Genomic DNA, 21349 nt, shown 5'->3' on the forward strand with positions numbered 1-21349 from the left:
GCGAGAGCGATTAACACTGTGGAGAGATTGAGGAGAAGCACAGGTGGCTTTACAAGAACAATGCATGAGCTGTATGCTAAAGGATAAAGTGAGTGGCAAGCATTCTAGGCAGAAAGAACAGCAGGTACAAAGGATTGGTGGTGTGAAACGGAACGGCAGAGTAGTTCAGTACTACTGATTTTAGACAGGAAGTGGTGGAAAAATGAAAGCAGAGAGATAGGTAAGAGCTAGATCATAAAGACCTCTCATGCCATATAAAGGTTAGGTGTTTCTTACTGGATGCAATGAGGAGCCATTGAATGTTTTTAAACAAGTTGTGACAATATAATATTGTCAAGAGTATTCACTTCAGCCATAGTATAGAGAATGGAAGACAGGAAGGGTAGATCACTTACTATGGCAATGAGAGAACTAAGGGAGCAATAATTATGGCTAGAGATGTTGAGGAGTTGGATGGTGCACTAAATAGGAAGAATCAGGGCGAAGAGTCTCTTTCTGCTCACCTATTTCCATAACAAGTCCCGAGTAAAATTATCAAAAATAATAAGAGTGGACAGAAATAATGTTTAAGAAATAAGAGCTGAGACTTCAGGAGCCTCACCTCCCTCATCCATTTAGAGAATCAGATTCCTAAGTCAATCCAGGATAACACTTTTAAATAACAGTTGACAGAATCTTATAGAAAAACAATGAAAGAAGAGGACCATCATAGTTTTTCCCTTCACAAACAATATTAATCCTTTAAAATGGTCCAGAAATCTAATTTAAAAAAAAACTCAGATAGTTCTTATAATCAGGCAGATTTTAAATGACAGATTCTGAATCTAACATGAAAGAATGCTAAGTAAAATAGGGACAGATTAATATGAGACTTCTAAATTAATTATACCATGTACCAGGGGTTCATAACGCCTGACCTATTTGGAACTCAGCCGAGAGCCACAAAGTGAGCCAAACAATCTTCTGAGTAGTAGGGTAGAAGTCAAGTCTCAGCACTGGAACACATTCGGTTGGTAACTGCCAGCAAGACATGGAAAATGGGCAAAAGGGCAACCCTCCCACTAGGAGAGAGAAAAAAGTGCTCATGGATTGGATCCAGCCAATAGTACTGACAATGAATATTTACTCTTAACAGTAAAAAAGGTATCCTAAAACTACTCAAAGGAAATTTTGTATGTTTTTTGAATTCTGATTATTCCTATCCAGTTAAATAAAAATATAATTTGTGGAACATGATAGACTTTCATTTGAAAAATAAAAACAGTATTTATGTTTATAAACAATAACCATGTTATCATTGCTAAGGAATTTCTGGAAGACCCAGTGAAGATACCAGCAACAGCATGTGAAAGGCAATATAATTGCAAATTCTATCTGTTGCTTGAAAAAAAAAAAAAAAAAGAAGGATGGGGAGGGACAAGGCAGGGAGGGAGGGCAAACAGCCAACATATATCCACAAATAATAATTCTCCACTTGGAGAGCGGCTATCCTGTTTTATTCAATTCCATGAACAAGGTTATGTCCAGCCCAGGTGCTGGCATCTAGTAAGTGCTCAAGAAATGCCTATTGGGGCTGGCCCGTTGGCTCAGGCGGTTGGAGCTCCGTGCTCCTAACTCCGAAGGCTGCGGGTTCGATTCCCACATGGGCCAGTGGGCTCTCAACCACAAGGTTGCCTGTTTGACTCCCGGTTCGACTCCCGCAAGGGATAGTGGGCTGCACCCCCTGCAACTAACAACGGCAACTGGACCTGGAGCTGAGCTGCGCCCTCCACAACTAAGACTGAAAGGACAACAACTTGACTTGGAAAAAAGTCCTGGAAGTACACACTCTTCTCCAATAAAGTCCTGTTCCCCTTCCCCAATAAAATCTTTAAAAAAAAAAAAAAAAAAGAAAGAAATGCCTATTGAATGAATGATGCATTAAAGAATGACTAAAGATAGTTTCCCAACAAATAAAAGAGAGGAATATTTTCCATAAAAGACAGAAATATACAAAATTCATTGTTGACAATCCACTCAGGTTCAAACAAAGTTGCAACAAATCAACAGGATAGCAGATTCATAGGGATTATTCTAGGGGAAAAGGTGATTAAGTATTCCTGAAAACTTCTGACGTTGCATACTGGAGAATAAACTGTCCTACAACAAATTGAAATGTTAGTATCATTATTATATAGAACTAAGCCATCTGCATGAAAGAATGGCATTCCTTAAATGCAAGCCCATTCTCTGACAAAGTAATCGTTTGCTTTCCACCAAAGGTTGAAGTTCGAACAACCTTTATATCTTTGATAATTAAAGACCTCACCAACTGAGTATTCATTCTCTAAGAGAACACAATTATGTCCCCTATAAGAAGCCACTGCTTGAATGAAGGAAAAAATTGGTCATAGGTTGCTCCCCCTTCCCCACCAAACTTAGTCATTCTTTTATCCATAAATCACAAATGTATACTTTATTTCAAATCCCATGTAATCATTTTTTTGTGAACTACTTTCCAGCAGAGAAATAATTATGACACAAAACCAAAGTGAAATATCCTCATATATATCCAAAGGCAATTCAGTACCTGTTTCAAAAATGGAGCTGGCAAAAAACTAATTACACATACAGCTGCAAATGCACAAAACTGCAGAAAAAGTCTTCATAATTAATCCCTCAGTAAATAAGCAACTGGAAACTTCCTGAAAAACTAGGAGGTGAGATCTAGAAGCAATGACCTTTTGCTTATTCTGTTAAAAAAGTTTTTTTTTATTACCTTGCAATAGATTTTACACCTTTTCAGTTACAACCAAGTCATGCAAAGACTTGTTATAATCAATCTGTGACATGTCTGCACTGTTAACCATATCAGTAAAGACACTGCTACTAGATTCTCTCTCTCTCTCTCTCTCTCTCTCTCTCTCTCTCTCTCTCTCTCTCATCTCCCACACACACACCACAAAAGCTTGCTTCAAAGAATGGGATCTACTTCACAAAGAATTCTACCTTCCAGCTACACTATCTGAGCGAATAAGACCAAGATAAAAGATTCTCCTGCGCTCCCTTCCCCTAATGTTACCAATGAAAAAAGGATCATTGGTTTGTAAAATCACACTCACAATAGCACCAACCTTTTATAACTTCACTGCCTTTCATCCAATGGTATCAGCTGCTTTGCTAATGCTAATTAAGCTATACAAAACCCCAGTAAGATAAGCATTATCAGCAACTACAGGGTTAATCCTTTCAAAAAAAGACTATGGATATTTTGTATATCATTTTGCTGCCTAGCTGAGGTGTAACACCATTGTCAGAACAAGGAAGTTGAAGTTTGAAGATACAATGTATTGTAAGCTTTCAGAAGTAGAATCATATTATGCCCCTTTCATGTTCTTAAATATTTCAATCTAAACCTGAACTTTTTTTGTCTTTCATTGAAAACAATGACAAGTGATAGGCCAAGAGAAAGCCACAAAGACTATTAATAGCAAGTTCAAAAGTAAATGTGAGTTTCTTCATATTGAAAGGGGAAAATTTAAAGCTGACATTCATTTAAGTAACACATGTATTCGACACAACTATTCTTATAAAGGAACAATTCATCATTTGCCCAAAGACTAGGCTTTGTTTCCAAAGTGTCAACAAAGTACTTTATTTTCTTCCGTTATTATATAACATTACATGTTATACGAGGTGTGATCAAAAACTACGGTGAATGTTTAAATTTAAAAAATTTCATTACAGTAAAAGATACATTGCATTAATCCCTAACAAAATACTCCCCCTCGCTTCAAACACACTTATCCCGTCGTTCTTGCCACTTTCTGAAGCAGTTCTGGAAGTCCTCTTTTGTGAGTGTCTTTAGTTGCGCTGTCGTGGCTGCCTCGATGTCCTGAATTGATTCAAAACATTTACCTTTCATGGTCATTTTGACTTTGGGGAAGAGCAAGAAGTCGCAGAGTGTTAGATCCAGTGAATAAGGTGGATGAGGACAAACCATCATATTTTTATTTGACAGAAATTGCCATACCAGAAGCGATGTGTGACACAGAGACTTTCCATTGTGATCACAAAATACTGTAAATGCTGCTGCCGAGTGCCATCCCTGCCAACGAAAAGGCAGGAATCCTCAATATGGAAACCAGCACATCGAACCTTAGTAACAGTATGTGTCAAGTTTCGACTTGTTCGGTGCAGTCAGTCAGGTGTGAGCTACGGTTGAGAGGTGTGTTTTAAAATGTGCCATAAATCATCCTCCATCATGACAACGCTCTGTGTCACACATCACTTCTGGTATATGGTAATTTCTGTCCAATAAAAACATTATGATGTGTCCTCACCCACCTTATTCACCAGATCTGGCACTGTGCAACTTCTGGCTCTTCCCCAAAGTCAAAATGACCACAAAAGGTAAACGTTTTGAATTGATTCAGGACATCGAGGCAGCCACGATAGTGCAACTAAACATACTCACAAAAGAAGACTTCTAGAACTGCTTCAGAAAGTGGCAAGAACGATGGGATAAGTGTGTTTGAAGTGGGGGCGGGGGGTATTTTGAGGGGAATTAATGGCAATGTGTCTTTTACTATAATAATTTTTTTTAAAATTTAAACATTCACCGAATTGTTTGATCACACCTCGTATGTGTGTATGTTTTAACAAAATATAGATAAAATGACCCAAATTATAGGACATAACAGTTTTCCAAGTCAATACAGAAATGCTTTTGGTTTTCCCCTCCAATGAAATGACAAATGTGTAAAATTCCCCAAATGTAGCACTAACGCCACCCCTTCTCCCCATGAAAATTTTTATCAAAGCAAATGGAATGGTAGAAGGAAGTGAGAGAACATTACTATCTTTTGCCCTCAGGAATATAATTCCAGCCTGAAGTATAAAACCTATTTCCAACAAATAGCAGGAAACTAGGAAAACAATGTTTTAACTAAGATTTCCCTGAGGTACCGAATCTTAAAGTAACATGGTAGTATCTTGAAATCTTCTGTCCAGAGGTAAGACCTATAGGTTTTCACTGTGTTCCCTTCACAAAAGGACTGTAGTTCTCCCATATACCTGATGTATTCCAGACACTAACCCTCGTTTAGGAAAGGATAAATGACACATTGTGTTCTATCTCATGCTGTCCTCATCTAGGCAATGAAACCTTTTCCATTAGTATTCCCCCACTGTTTGCTAAAAAGGAGATAGAGCAACATCTCAAGGGATGTTCCCAATGGTCTCTGTTTTTTGGCCTAACAATGAAAAGATGTAACAATTCTGCAAGTTAAGTCAAGGTGTTCAGATTTCGGAAAAAGCATAAATAAACTTTACACTTTTTCTGTCTTTTTTAAATCCCGTGTAACAAATGAATTGGCTTTGTTGGAAATGACATTGCAAAGTCATTTCCAATTTCAAAGTCTTGGAATTAATGTTTTTCATGTTTTAAGTGGCTATTAAAATAATAAATTTCTGCCCATGGACTCATGGTCAATAAGTGATTCTTATTGTTGTGCAGTTATAAAGAAAAAACTGTGAACTTAAAAGGAACTTAAAAAATCAAGTAAGCAGAGCTCTCAAGCTCTCCTAGGAGCTACTAACTCTAACAGGTGAGGTTATCCATATGTCATATATTTAATTCTTTCTGCACAGATAGGGAGATTATCTCTGAAAGGAGGTGTAAGAAAGTGACAGAGGTAACTGACTAAGGGGAGGGGTTGAGGATAGGTTAGTGGGGGAAATTACTTGCCACTATAGGACCTTTTATACTATTTGAATGTTTTACCATGTCTATGAATCACCTTTTAAAAATTGGAATCTCTTGTTGTGTCAAAAATTGTTAAAGTTTAGGTTACATATACCTTTATCACTGTGAGAGGATGGGAAAGAAATGAGAAAAGAGGTCTTCATACTGAATGAGTGAAAGTGAACAACTTTGAGTCAACACATTTAAGGCAAAGCCTTTGACAAGCAAAGAGAGACTATCAAAGCAAAGATCTGAGAGGCCCATGGTGCAGAATCATTAAGTCTGTGACGAACTCTTATTTTCAAATTTGTATAGACCCATTATTCCTTATTTCTTTTATGTGCATACAGTTAAATAATGCCATTAGTAGACTTTGATATTTAAGGAAGAAGTTTCTAGTGAAATCAGGATTCTTTATTAAATGATATTTCAGCATAAATAAACCATCCAGATTATCTGTAAGAACAAAGAAGTAGTATCCATTGGTAGACCGTTTTCCTGGCAAACACTTACTACTGAACTTGCCTGTTTTCTATATATTACTGAAGAAAAGAACAAAACTGAGGAGAAGGAGGAAGGGAAGAGGGGGGAGGTGAAAGAAGGTTGGAGGGAGACAAGAAGGACGGAAAGAAAAGAGAGGAGAAAGAAAAAAGAAAATCTGATAACATGATCTCTGCAAGATTAAGAATCACAATTCACTCAAAAAAAAATCTGCCAAGTGCTTGTTACATGCCAGGTACTTAATGACACAAACATATATCAGCAACAGCTACTATCCTCAAGGAGTTCATAACCTGGGAAAAACAGTCAGACACAAATCATGAAATACGAATTATACTACATGTAATAACGGTTATGATTCGGTATGAGGGTTTGGACTAGAACAACAAGAGACATCTGGTGTAGCTAAGGGGCTTAAGAAGGGCAGCCACATCTGAGCCATCCTACAAATTTAACAGTTTGTAGAGAGATGAAGGAAGGGAAAGACATTTCAAACAAAGGAACAGCAGTATTAAAGAGCACACTGTATCCGGGAAATATGAATATAATTTTCTATGTCTGGAGCATATGGTACACAGTAGAAAATAAAAATGAAAAGTGAACTTAAGGTGGAAAGAGTAATGGGAAATTAAGCCAAAAGAGTGAATAGGGTCAGTTTTTCTTAAACTGTAGAAGAATGTTTATTTTAAAAGTAAATTATATATTGATACATAATTATATAATATATAAGTATATATTAAATATTTATCATATGTGAATAGTATATCACTAACTGTATAAATATTCACTAGGGTGACGGTGGTAGTATTTTAACATACAAAAACGAATTTCTTCAGAACACAACTACACTAATTATTGGTGTATAAATTGATTGTTCTATTTACCAATTACCCTTATCTATTAATTATATCTGGTCCAGTGAGCTCTCTGCTTGGAAATAATTTGTTATACTTACTAATATTTTGGTTTACATGAACTCAAAAGCAATACAGCTGTATTTATCATCAAATAATACCTATAATTCACAGTTGTCATTAATTCAAATTGATGACCTACACCCCCCCCAGACAAACAAATTAGGAACGTTTAATCACACAACTAATACATGGGCACATTTACTTTATAAATCAGACATGCATGCACAGGCAGTTTTTGACTCCATTAGGGACTCCATAGGGCCAAGCAAAGCTACATTTAGATAAATTACATCGATTCCTACTGTATGTGACCACACCACATCCAATAAGCTGATGTATGACTGAGAAAATAAATTGAGAACTTAATCTAAACTTATAGTATGTGGTTTCTTCCCACAGATCCATGACCTGCATGAAACATTGCAAGTACTGATCACAGCAAATTTCTGTGTCAAATATGCCATCTGTAATTATTTATACAGATTATAAGGGATTACTGCAGTTAAAAATAGTCCCTACATGCTTATACAGGTGTATCCATAAAATTTAGAGATGTAATGATTCAAGTGGCCATTTCTATTAATAATATTGGTATATGGAAACCTCGGATCACACTTATAAAATTAACAAACGTAACTGTAATACGAAACAGGATTTTGTCATTATCTATAGGTTAATAAAACATAGTCCTGAGTTAATACTTAAAGTAAGAGAAGCTTGAGAGGTATAAAAAAAGGTAATTTTGGCAGTGTACTGAAAATTAGATACAACTTCATAATTCCTTGGAAGATTCTATTTCTCCTTCTGCCACTGACTTTCAGAAAAATGACTAAGTCACTTAGCTCCTATATGTATCTGGAGGTAAAAAAGGTAATATTTTTGAAGCGCTATTGAATATAAATGAGAATTAACATTAAACTGTACTTTTGAATGTCTCTTTTGTCTTTATTTATTTGCACAAATAGCATTCTATATTTATTAAGTACACCTTTCTCTTCAAACCTTATTAGAATCTCTTTCGCATTTCTGATGTGAAACATCTTGCCAAACAATGGCTTTTGCATACATTTTAAAAGAACAAAAGGACTGGATTAAAATCAAACTTATTTTATTTGAACAAGCAATAACAATAACAAGAAAAGCATAGTGTGCTATTTTATACTATACTTCCTTCTAGCCATTGTAATTCACAGGCTAACTCTAATATGTTGAAATCTTTTTATATTTATTCTCCTTCAGATAGCTTTGTTGAGAATATTGATCTATCAAACTAGAGAACAACTTTGTTTCATGATTTTACCTCAAGGAATTATAAATGTCAATGACAATTCAAAAACGCCCCCACCAAAAAAACCCCACAACTTCATAGTGAAATAAAAGTTTGCCTAAAGGAAATGTAATAGTCCAGAAAAGTTTTTTTCCTAAACAGTTACTACAAGATTATGTGTCACCTATAAATCAAGTGACACTGAAATTGCTGAATCATTATGGTCATATTTCTTACAATTACAGTTGTCCCCCCTTATCCACGGGGGATACATTCCAAGATCTCCAGTGTATGCCTGAAACCACGAATAGTACCAAACTCTATATACACTATGTTTTTCCTAAAGATACATACCCATGATAAAGTTTAATTTATAAAGTAAGCACAGTAAGAGATTAACAAAAATAACTAATAAAATAGAAAATTATAACAATATACTGTAATAAAGTTATGTGAATGTGTTCTCTCTCTAACCAATCTGGTAACTGAAAGAGCTAATGGGCAGGTAGTATATACAGCATGCACACATGAGACAAAATTCACATCCCAGGCCAGACAGAGCAGGACAGACAACAGATTTCATCACACTACTCAGAACCATGCACAATTTAAAACTTATGAAACATTATTTCTGGAATTTTCCATTTAATATTTTCTGACCACAATTGACTGAGAGTAATCAACCATGAAAAGCAAAACCACAGATAAGGGGGAACTATTATATTTATCTTCAATTATCATGAAGTGCTTGAAGCCATTATCAACTCAATATTAGGATAAAAGAATAAAGGATAAAATGTAAAGAATGTTTAAGCAAGACCCTAAACTCAAATATTCACATATGATAAAATATTTCATGTAAATTCACTTTGCCTATATGGCATTTATATATGGAAGAAAAACAAAGTTCTTCCACACATAAACATTTAAATTTTTTCAATTTAGTTATTTAAGATTTTAATATTTTTATTCATGTGGCATTTTTGTCAAAGAATGGTGCGTTCTTCCTCAGGCCCTTCTAGGTATTGATAATGAATAATTAAAATTCATATAGTTTAAATAAAGCTGAGGATGGGCAATTATAATACCAATACCTAAAAGCATCAATCAGCTAAAAAAAAAAATCACACAATTCAGTCATGAGAGCCAAATGATAGGAAATAAAGCCTATTCTATGCTCCTAATTAACCTACTAAATTATTTAACTATTATGTCTCTGTAAAGACATAAAAATTCATCAAATGTGAGCATCTCTCTACAGTTTTGTATTCTACTCCCAAAGAGGTTGTGATTTTTCTCAGGATAAAGTCACTGAAGAATCTGCAGGCTTTCTGAAATCCAATCCACTGCACTAAATATTTGACATAAGACAATTCTTTCTATTAGAAAAAACGAAAACAAGTATTCTGAGTTCTATGAAAGTGTGTAATGTCATGTGCTTTTAGATTATCGCCTACCATTAGCTAAAAATCTATTTATTGACGAACCACTAACACAAAGGAGTTCTTCTTCTAAATACGTTTTTAAATATCATTTACAACTTAACATTGCAAAATGGAGGTTATTATTGCCATTTTACAATTAAAAAAAAACACCAAAAACACTGAGGGTCAGAATGATTAAGTGACTTCTTAAAAATCATTAAGTTAATAAGTGGTAGAATAGGAATCCAAACCCAAATCTGAAAACCCTGCTCAGTTCATTTCATCAGACTGTTTCTTTTCTAAACATACCTGATCTCTTCCCCCTAAATCCCACTTCAGCCCCGAATACAAGCTGCCTTAAGGAGGCAGACATAAGAAACATGGACTAGTTCAGCACACAATAAAAGCATAAAAGAAGAAATCAGAGATACAAAATAAGTGTCTAAGAGTTATAGTAAAGTTAGCAAGAACTTAAGATAAATATCAATAATTGGACTTGAACTTCCTTTCAGAGCAATCCATACTTACATGCAATATGGGTAACAAGTCAGAGATTACGAGAGATAAGGACTAAATATCCTGGTTCACACAAACTTGTTCACCAAACTTGGTATAAAGGACCAGTCAGTAAATAGTTTAGATTTTTATGGCTATATATGGCTTCGGCTGCATATTCCCCTTGAATTTGTTTTTTCTTCAACCATTTAAAAATGTAAAAGCATTCCCAGTTTGGAGGCCATTGAAAAACAACAGGGCCAGCCCGGTCGCTCAGGCAGTTAGAGCTCCATGCTCCTAACTCCGAAGGCTGCCAGTTCGATTCCCACATGGGCCAGTGGGCTCTCAACCACAAGGTTGCCGGTTCAATTCCTCGAGTCCCACAAGGGATGGTGGGCTGTGCCCCCTGCAACTAGAAAAAACGGCAACTGGACCTGGAGCTGAGCTGCGCCCTCCACAACTAAGACTGAAAGGACAACAACTTGAGGCTGAACTGCACCCTCCACAACTAAGATTGAAAGGACAACAACTTGACTTGGAAAAAAAGGCCTGGAAGTACACACTGTTCCCCAATAAAGTCCTGTTCCCCTTCCCCAATAAAATCTTAAAAACAACAACAACAACAACAACAACAACAAATAAAAAACAAGGGAGGGATGGATTTGTCCTACGGGCCATAGTTTGCCAACCACTGCTAAAGCCAAGCAAGTAAAACAACCATAGAGATCCAACCATCTTTAGCAAGTGAGCTATTGTAAGGATCCCTGGTAAAAGGGTAACCAAATTTAATTCGTATTTTCTAATTCATATGAAAGTGATCCTTACTTGTATCCAACTATTGACTAATTCTGGTTGTATTTTTATCTATACTTTGAAAACGGAATTGAAAAGTATTCATCAGAAATACCTGCTTCCAAGAGAACAGTGATAATCAACTTGTCATTACATGAACAAAAGGACAGACCACCTACAACTGGGACCTTTTGCATTCATACCTATGAAATTTAATGCCCATGTATGAAAGATTACATATGTATACATATAATTACAGGAGAAATCCAATACTACAAAAATAAATGACATTACAGATAAATTCAAAATAATCTCCCAGTACAGGAATTTAAAGTAATGTAAGTCTCATCACCTTACTCTTGCCATATTCAATCATTCCTACATTGGGTAAAAGGAAGGGAGGGAGGAAATCTGACAGTACAACCAAAGTAAATGATTTTTAAATAATGGTCAAATATTTTTCTACCTAAAAATTTTCAGCCTTGAACACAGCAATACAGAGGTACTCCTGGGACGTTAGAAACAGAAATGATTGAATGAATGAATGAATGAATGAATGAGGAATGAAGAGGAAAAAGAATTAGCTTTATATGAATTAGGAAACACTTCATATTATAGCTGCCTTCGGAATCCAGCAACCAAAGGCATCGTCCATACAAAAGAGTATAAAATATTAATCTTACAATATCTATTAAATAAATGAAGGAAGTCATCTATTCAGCAACTCTTCCCTCAAGCCATGTTTATTATTCCTTGTAAACGGGTAATAGATTTCGGAGTATCTAGTCATTCTCTGCCCCTCAATCTTTGTACAGGCACCAAGAAAATGAAGAGATTGAGCCACAATAAATCAGGTTCACTGGGATTAGAATATTTAGTCTGAAACAGTGGCAACAATCAGTAACCAGGTTAACATCTTATTGATGTGAAAATGCCACCAACCTCAACTTCGGAACACTTAAAAACATTTAACAAGCACTATTTAAAGCTTTTGGCTTTTAGTTAAAAAAAAAAATTACTGTATTACTCTCCACTTCCTAGAATCAGACTGTCTGGGTTCTTAAACTGGTTTTAGCATTTACCAACCATGTATGTGGTCTAGGGCAAATCGCTTAACTTTTAAAATAAAAGAATATATGTAAAGTGTTCATACACAATGAGAACTTAAATGTTATTATTATTGAGCACAATAAAGCAGGCACAGAGACGTGATGCCTGGTGTGGCCCCTACTGATCTCTGTCTCCAGGTAGTCAAGCTCTTGAGAAATCTCCGAGTGTGGGTGGGACCTGTGATTTGCTCCAACTAACAGAACACAGGAAAGATGATGGGATGTAACTTCTGTAATTCTGTTACAAAAAACTGCAACTTCATCTTGATAGCAGATTCTTTCTCTTGTTGCCTCTGATGAGGTAAATTACTATGTTGTGATCGGCCCTATGGAGAGATCCACTTGGAAAGGAACTAAGGGCAGCCTCCAACAGAGAGACCGCAAGAAACTGAGGCTCTCAGTCCAACAATCTGTAAGCAAGTGAATTCCGTCAACAACCATATGATCTTAGAACTGTATCTTTCCGCAGCTAAGCCTTGAGATGAAGCCCCAGACATAGCCAACACCTTCTAGACATGTAAGAGCCCTCAAAGCAGAGGTACCAGTTAATCTGTGCATGGACTCCTGATCCACAGAAACTGTGAGAAAATAAATGTGTGTTATTTTGTACCACTAAGTTGTGGTAATTTGTTGCACAGCAATAGATAACTAATACACCTGTTTAACAGGCTATATATAAATAATTGGATGCATTTTGTTTTTTAATTAGTTCCAAGAAAACTAAAATAAATAATTAAACGAAGGAATCACCAAACTTGACTCCTTCTTAACACCACAATTTATCCAGTGCCTTTCAATAAGCTTTGCAATTTTCTATCAATGGTCTATAATATTAACATTTGTAATATTAATGGTCTACATTTTTTGATTTAGGAACTATAAAAATTCTACTTGACTCTATTTGATCTTCAAAAATCCTATAACTAGCTCCACAAATTTTATACATGTACTATTTTCCAAATACGGGAAGTAAATTTACTCTAACTTTATCTGCTTGGTGGTGACTCTGACATTACATATGCATACATTAATGTGAATGAGGAAAGTGATTATCACTCCTAATAAGATAGCATGATCTTACCCTATATTCCACATAGCTGACCTTTATTGAACCATTCTTTGTTGGAAGTAGGGACTGGGCAAAGCTTAGAATGAAGACAAAAAGGAATTTTTCTCTACAGGTTGGACTTCCAGCTGACCCTATAAATAAGAAGAAATTTCTACAATCCAATCCTTCCCCTTTACCCCAACTCTAAATACACAGATTTCTCTGTTCGTTATGGCAAGACAACTTAGAGGAACTTTTAAAGGAAACACCCCCATCCAAATTACAGAGAGTACATCAGAATAGGAGGGATGGCAAATGTATATTCTGCTGTTGTTGGATAGAGTATTCTATAAATGTCAATTAGGTCAAGTTGATTGATAAAATGCTGTCCAGGTCAACAATATCCTTACTGGTTTTCTGCCTGCTTGATCTATTACTGAAAGAGGGGTGTTGAAGTCTCTAGCTAAAATAGTTGATTTATATATTTCTCCTTGCCTTGCATATTTTGCCTTATGTATTTGATGCTCTGTTGGTAAGTGCACACATGCTAAGAACTGATATGTCTTCTTGCAGAACTTACTCTTTATCAGTATGCAATGTGTCTTCTTTATCTTTGATAATTTTCTTTATTCTGAAGTCTGTTCAATGGTAAATGGAGAGAAAAGGAATCTGACAGAAAGAAGGTGTCCATTATGGGCCATGGCATAATCTTCTGGACCCACATATACAATAAGCAAAGGGTGTTAGGAAAACAAGGATTGTTGCACTTTTTTGTGTGACACACCAGTTACTTTTACAGGCACCATAGCAACATGCTTTAAGAGTTTGGATTATGGAGCAAGAGTGTCTGGGTTTGAATTCCAGATCTACTATTTATAGTTATATAAATTTCAGCAAACTATTTAACTATGCGTCATTGTCTACATCTATAAAATGGGGATAATATGGGTACTTAAGACATAGGCCTGTTGTAGAGGTTGACTTAGAACATGGCTCAATACATAGTAATACATATTTACAGCTACAATTGTTTTGTTTTCTTGCTACTCCTGGTGATGATGATGATGATGTTGTCAGAATCATCAAGATGCTAGGAGTAAAAGCAGAAGCTAATATCTTGGCTTAAATCATTTCCCACTGCAATTTAATACTCAGTCAATGAACTATCACATAAAACATTAAGAAACCAAAAAATTATGACTTGTAGCTCTCTTGTGAATAGTAGTATAGGCCATTCATTGTGTCTGTACACTGGTGGACCTGGCTTTACAAAATATTCGCAAGACTGTATACAAGTAATAGCAAAGTAGATTGTCATATTTTAAGTTCACATTCATTAAGTTTGCTATTTTTAAAAAACTATTAGATTTTTATATATTGAGTGTTTAAGTGGTGTTACACTTTTTAGTGCACATGAAAAGGGAGGTTACAACATTATATCCCAGTGTGTGTATGTGTGTGTGTGTCTATCTCTGAGAATGCATAGAAAATTAAGATAACAATAAATGATAATGAAAACAGAGATATATTCTCAATAGGCTGTTTTCCTACTAATGTGCTGCCCCCATAAAAGCTACTAATGACAATAATGTGGGAAAACATGTGTGATCCCATGCTTCTGTGCCGCATAACCAATTGCTACAGCCATAAAAGAAGTGCAGTCTATTTTAGCAGGTGCAAATTCATCGAAAACGTGAATTTTCTTTCTATGTGAGATTGTTGCTGGCCCTGCAAGTAAGAGTGTGTAAATGCTATTCCCACACTTCTTCTCCATGACAACTGTGGGTCATCTAAAATGAGAGGAGGAATTTTTACTTTGTGCAGCACATTTTCTGGCAATCACGTCTAGGTGGATGATTCCCAAAGGTATCTTTCTCATCCTGGCTTTTTCCCTGAGCTCTAGACTCACTTTCCAATTTTCTACCGGATGGGTTCAGCTAGCACATCAATCTCAGTATATCTAAATATCATCCTGATCTCTTTTTCCTCATAGATTCACTGTATCAGTTAATGAAGCACAGATTATGTGATAGTTAAAAACTTCCAATTCTGCCTTCTTAGACTAAACAAAAAACAAAACAAACCATATTAAAGGCAAACTTTCCTTTGTGCAATAAAAACAAGACACTTGGCAGTCAAATAAGACAAGTATCGATACTGACGTTGGATTTAGGAGAAAAGTGAGCAATTACTATGAGCCTAAATTGTTAAGAGGCAAAATCTTTTTCGAGGAGCAAAATTCCTATGATGTAGAACAAGATTTTACTGTAATCAAAGCATACTCCAAAGTCACCGAGAGCAGCAGCTACTCGTGGTGATCTTGTACATGAAACTTTCAATTGAGATTTTTGAATTACTGACTTCTCTCTAGTTTCTACTCAGAGAGGCAATACAGTTCATCAGAGCCCAGTCTTTCGAGTCATACTGCCAGGATTCAAAGTAAGTGCCACCACTTATGACAGGTGTGACCTTGTGAAAAATTAAAAATTAGCTTACTTAATATCCCTTTCATTCCTCACCTGTAAAATGGCTATAAAAACAGTACCAGCATCTCATAAGGAAGTTGTGAGGTCAATGAGATAATCTATGCCAAGTCCTTGGCACAGTACCTGGCATATGTTAATCTCTCAATAAATGATAGCTATTATTACTAACTTATAAACTGTCAATCTTTGGTTCTCATACAAATAACTGAGTAAGACTCTCCTGAAAGACTGCCTTCTCCATGATCTTCCCTGGCTCCCCAATAAAGAAATAAAATGATTTACAAATTCATTTTCTGTCAACTTTCTAATCCCTGACTACTTTGTGTCTCGCTGAATGGTACTACTATTACAAATGACAGCGATGAAATTTCATTGATTGTTGTAAAACTGTTAACACCTAGCACTGTCTTCTATAGAACATAAAAAGACCAAAAACAATATTATAGTGAAGGAAAAAGTTATGGAACTAAATAAAGGGAAAAAAACCTGAGTTCTAAAGAAAGAGTGAAGAGCAGTGGGGACAGGGGAGTGGGAGCACCATGGATGTCCTCCCTAAGGCCTCAAGGGTATGTAATAGTGCCAACTACATTCTTCCTTCACGGAATGTTCCTCAGCTTCCACAACATAGCTCTCTCCCCTTCTCCTCCCCGCCTACTCTGAAGGTTCTATGCACAACAGTACGCCTCCACTTTCCACGTCTTAAATTTGCTTCTCAAAAAGAAATTAACTTTGTGCTCTTTTTTCTCTACGTTACTTGCCTTAAGGTCAATTACCACTTCTAGAATAATAACTCAACTCTTCATCTTCTCAGATCTTCAACCTCTATCTTGAGATACAGCAAGAACTAAATACATGATTACCTTCATATATATTGGAGGAAGTAGAAGATACTAGATAACTTTTAAACTAAAAAACTTTGAACACAAATACAGAGATTATCTGTAACACTATGTTCACTTGCTCCCTGAAAACACAAGACTTTGTTTTTCCAAACACTTGATGCCTTCTGACAGATACCCATCACATTTTTTAATAGACTAGAAGTAGTAATGATAATAATTCTCTGGATTCCAGATGCGGTTATCTTACTTAAAGATGAATTTTTGTTTCTTCATTTTAATGTTACAGTTTAGACTAACACAGTCTCTCAATTATTATAATGCTTTTGTTATAGTCCATGTGATAAAAAATTTAATATATACTAATTTAAATCATATAGTTTGTATTTAATGAATCAAGATTATCAAAACATTGAAGATAATTATAAATGAAATATAAGTACATAAATGTCATAGTTTTTCTTTATTAAAATTCATATGCAAAAAATAAGATTTCCCACTATAAAGAAATTCTGTTAAATATGGAGATATCATTGGTATAAAAATATCTTACTAAGATATTTAAATTTTTGCAAAAAAAATCATTAAGCATTTTTTAAAAGCTGGACGAAACTCTGCAACTAAAAACAAAGTACAATATTTCATCACTCTTCCTTCAGCTTTTTAGAACCTACCGGAGAGATTCAGCCATTCGCCTCAAGTCTTCATTTTGCTGTTTTAAGCGTTCAAGCTTTGCCAGGATCTTGGACAGTTCTCGGCTAGAGTGATCAGGGTGATCATTATCTCGTACCAAATGACCACCTATATAAAACAGCAAGGTTCCCCAGGCAAAAAGAATGAGCATAATCCAACGCCAGGAACCAGTCCATGGCCGCATTTTCAGATTTTCAACTCACTCCCCTGGCGTCCTGGAGCTCAAAGAATTGAAAACATCTTAACTCTATTTCCTGTTAGTGCAAAGGTAGTAGTAGCCTTCTGTTGTTTCAACGCATGATGCTTCCCACAGATTACTGTCTCTGGTAGTCCTGTGATGAATCTTTCAAAGAGATCCTCCTGATGGTGTAAGTAGGAAGCTCTATTGTCCTGTGCTTCATGGACTCTACATGCTGTGGAAAGAGTAAGAAATGTATTTAAATTATGTAGGATATGTAAAATAGCACGTGGTCAGATTCACGGAGTTAAAGGAACACATTGGTGCTGACTGACCAACAGGCTGGCAAATAACCTAACTGCCTAATAACAAGTAAAATCTAAAAGCTTCAAGTCCGCATATTAAATTAACCATGTATACCAACGCCCTACCTGATAAATGAATTAGCTCTAAGCCTGAAAGAAGCACCATCATCACCTTTCTTTCTTACTTACATCATTGTGTAATAGCTCATATATGGAGATTAAAAGATTGTATCTTTGAATAATCAATCAAAACTAAACAAAATATATTCAGCTACATATTTTGACCTAATGTTTCCATCATCTCAAACAGAAACGTTTTTATAAGTGAATTCATTCCTACAAGATCTCAATTCCATTCCCCTCCATTTCACTGCTTGGCTGCCATTATGCCACTTAACTTTGCAGGTGACAGGCAAATTATCACTTTTGGGATAAATTCTAAAAATGACATGCCTATAGCCAAGCAAAGGTTATCACAGCCATTAAGCGGTTGGCAAGCACTCCAAACTTCAAACAAGCAAAGGTTCATATGGATTAGGATAGATTATTCCTTCCTCAAACTTATTAAAAAATACCAACAATTGCAATAGAAGTCTAATACCAGTTAAATCTTAGTTACTGTGCATCTTAAACTACAAATGTGCTTGGTTATGAGTTTCATTTGTCACTTCTCTATCATTAGGCTTAGAATTCTCTTTAAAAACAAAACAATTTTCTCCCCAAAGAGAAAATTCACAAGAAAAGATATAATATTAATACCATTTAATAATTCTAGGGCTATATAAGAAAAGTCTTATCTCCAAGCACAGAGTTCATTGTAAAAGAGAAGAGAGAAAAGAAATAGTTTCTACAGACAAGACTGAATGTGATGGGGACTTGACCACTAAACAGTCATTAAAGACCAGGTGGAAAAGTTGGAAAAGAGGCTTGAAATATTAGCCTCTTTTTCTACTTTTGAACCTCAAATCTCAATTGTTTTTAAGTAACTAAGTATTAAAAGAGAAGGATACCTCTTCAAATGAAGTCCTAGAAACTCTGTTTCCTTCCCATTTATTCCTACAATATTTCCCTCACTGTTACTGATTCACACTACTAAAACACAGAATGAAAAAAATTGTACTCAAACTAAATAAAAAAGCAATAATCCAAATGAAGATTTGGTGTTTTGTGTGTTGTTTTAATAACTATTCTTATGTCTATCGAGAACACTCTTTTTATTGACCACTGTTCATTCTGTCTCTCAAAATCCTTTCTAAAACCTTGCTCCTCTAATCTCAGGTACCCCCATCTATTCACTAAAATATAAGAACAAATAGTCTATTCAATGTCTCAGGTAAAAGATCCAGTTAATGGGAGGTCTACTTTTCATGTTATATAGAAAAAATGCAGACACTCAGGGCTTCATGGTTAAAACAAATTTAAAAAATGAATCCACTCTAATGGTCTAAAGAATGGATTTAATTAAATAAGTCAACAAAAGAAGTATTAACATTGGAATTAATAATACTGTTTGTGATAACATATCCAACACTGTAAAGTGATATCCTACCATATGCTGAAAATATACCCTAGTTAATTCCAAGCTATATCAATAAGATATTAAAAAAATTTTTCTGTTCCTTCGTAGCAAAATAACTTAGAAAGACAACTGTGACGAAAGAAAGGTAAAGAGCTTTCTAAATAAGAATCATTTAAATAATAATAGAAAGATGTGCTGTAACATTTTACTTAGAACTACAACAAAAAATTATAAATATTCAAAGCCAGAAAAAGTATAATATAAATTGAATAGAAATATAAATTCTGTTATACAAAGTACTTCAGGTTTTTATAAATCACCATCAAAATCACCAAGATATTAAATTACTACATTTTACAGCACTACTAATAGTACATGATTCATAAAAAGCAAGAAGTTATTGTAGGAGCAACATGGTCATGTTTTATTTAATAGTATCATTTTAACTCTGTTTTTGGAGAATATTTCCCCCAAATTTTGTTGTTCTAAGTATTATTTAAAAATGGAATTGGCAAAAACAAGCCAAGCTAAAAACCAAGCAGTTTTCTCTATAATTTTCCTTTACATGATTTAAAAGAGCAGTTATAATATTTTTCCCTATTCATAATAAATGCCTATTTTACTTACATATTTATTGTTTGAACTATGTCTATAAAAATTTAAATTCCATGATTTTTGTCCATTTAGTTTACAGATGTATCCCAAGTACTCAGAGCAGTGCTTGGCACTTGGCACTAATAAATATTTTTAAGTAAATGAAGAAGTGCATTAGTTAAGTAAAGGATATCTTACATGATATATGCTAATATGACATCTAACATAGAATCTGAGCACATCAGCTTCAACTGCATTTTATGCCCCACTTAAGAAAGCAAATCTGAATGTAGAAAGTGAGATAGTGCTGTTTTATAGGGAAAACAGTTCAAAAATAAAATCATTCATAAGCTTTGGGATTTATTATTGTCAATATGTATCTTTCAAGATACCCCTTAAAAGATGAAAATAAACTGGCCTAAAAGGCCACGAGATTAGCACCTTTTAAACATGAGAAAATGCTTTCTCTTTACTTTGTCTTATTTTCGAAAATGCTTTCTCTTTACTTTGTCTTATTTTCCTCATCTAGAAGATTGACTTTGCAAAGACAATGGGAAAACTGAAGAAAGTGTATGTAAAGTCTTTGATATGAAAGCCACTCAGTTTATTTGTGAAAGAATTTATTAGTGAAAATATTTCAACACTTAATGTAGTTAATTAACTACATGAGCTAATTTCTGACTACAATTTAAATAGCAATGTTTGTTGAGATTTCCTCTCAGAGTGGGTTGTTTTCAAGTATTTATGAATTCATTCCTGTCTGAGATTCACATACTATCCTTTATCTGCAGAATATGAAATGGCCTGAAATGTGCCAGGCTTCCTTGTACAAACTTATTTAACTAGTGATACCACTTTTTTTTAAGGTAGTACATATTTAAATTATTCATTTATTTTCGTATTTACAAAGACTCTTAATGTCTCTATTTCTGCTTAATGTGTCAATAACAAAAAAAAATATGTAATTTTTCAAAGTAATTCCTTAAATCTGGAAGCTAGAGTACATCATCACTAAGATCAGGAACTTTAATGAAGTTACTGTGAGGCTTAAATGAGGTTAATAATATACAAAGCATTTACTATAATATTTTACATATAACAGGTTCTCAATAAAAGTAATTCTATCTTAATGCTGACAAGATATAGATTTAAAAATATAGGTGCTAGAATCGGCAAAATCTACAGCAAGAGTCTTGGTTCTGCTATATAATAGCTGGATAACCTCACTGAACTTCAATTTCTTTATCTGTGAAATGGATATAATACATACTACCTCTCTCCCACAGGATACTGGGAGGGGCTTCCAAAGAAAGCCAAGGAAAGCACTTTGCACACAAACAGCAAATTGTTATTATGCCATATATTTTAACACTGTTACATTATTTTATAGACCCAATTATAATGTATATAATTTATATAACATGTAGTGTTGTAGGACGTTTCCAAAATGATTGCCA

The 21349-nt window shown here is 34.8% G+C and overlaps 1 protein-coding gene across 2 annotated transcripts in view; it reads right to left on the reverse strand.

Annotated features, from left to right (window-relative positions):
- Positions 1-21349, reverse strand: part of FUT8 (fucosyltransferase 8) — a 212372-nt gene that overhangs the window by 100941 nt on the left and 90082 nt on the right. For both annotated transcript variants that reach the window (XM_033108282.1, XM_033108281.1), the window contains exon 4: positions 17278-17709. In XM_033108282.1, the coding sequence (XP_032964173.1) occupies positions 17278-17480 (203 nt within the window). In that variant the 5' untranslated portion in view covers positions 17481-17709. The remainder of the gene's footprint in view (positions 1-17277; positions 17710-21349) is intronic.

This window comes from Rhinolophus ferrumequinum, chromosome 6 (assembly GCF_004115265.2).
Source record: "Rhinolophus ferrumequinum isolate MPI-CBG mRhiFer1 chromosome 6, mRhiFer1_v1.p, whole genome shotgun sequence".
In the NCBI taxonomy this organism is placed as follows: Eukaryota; Metazoa; Chordata; class Mammalia; order Chiroptera; family Rhinolophidae; genus Rhinolophus; species Rhinolophus ferrumequinum.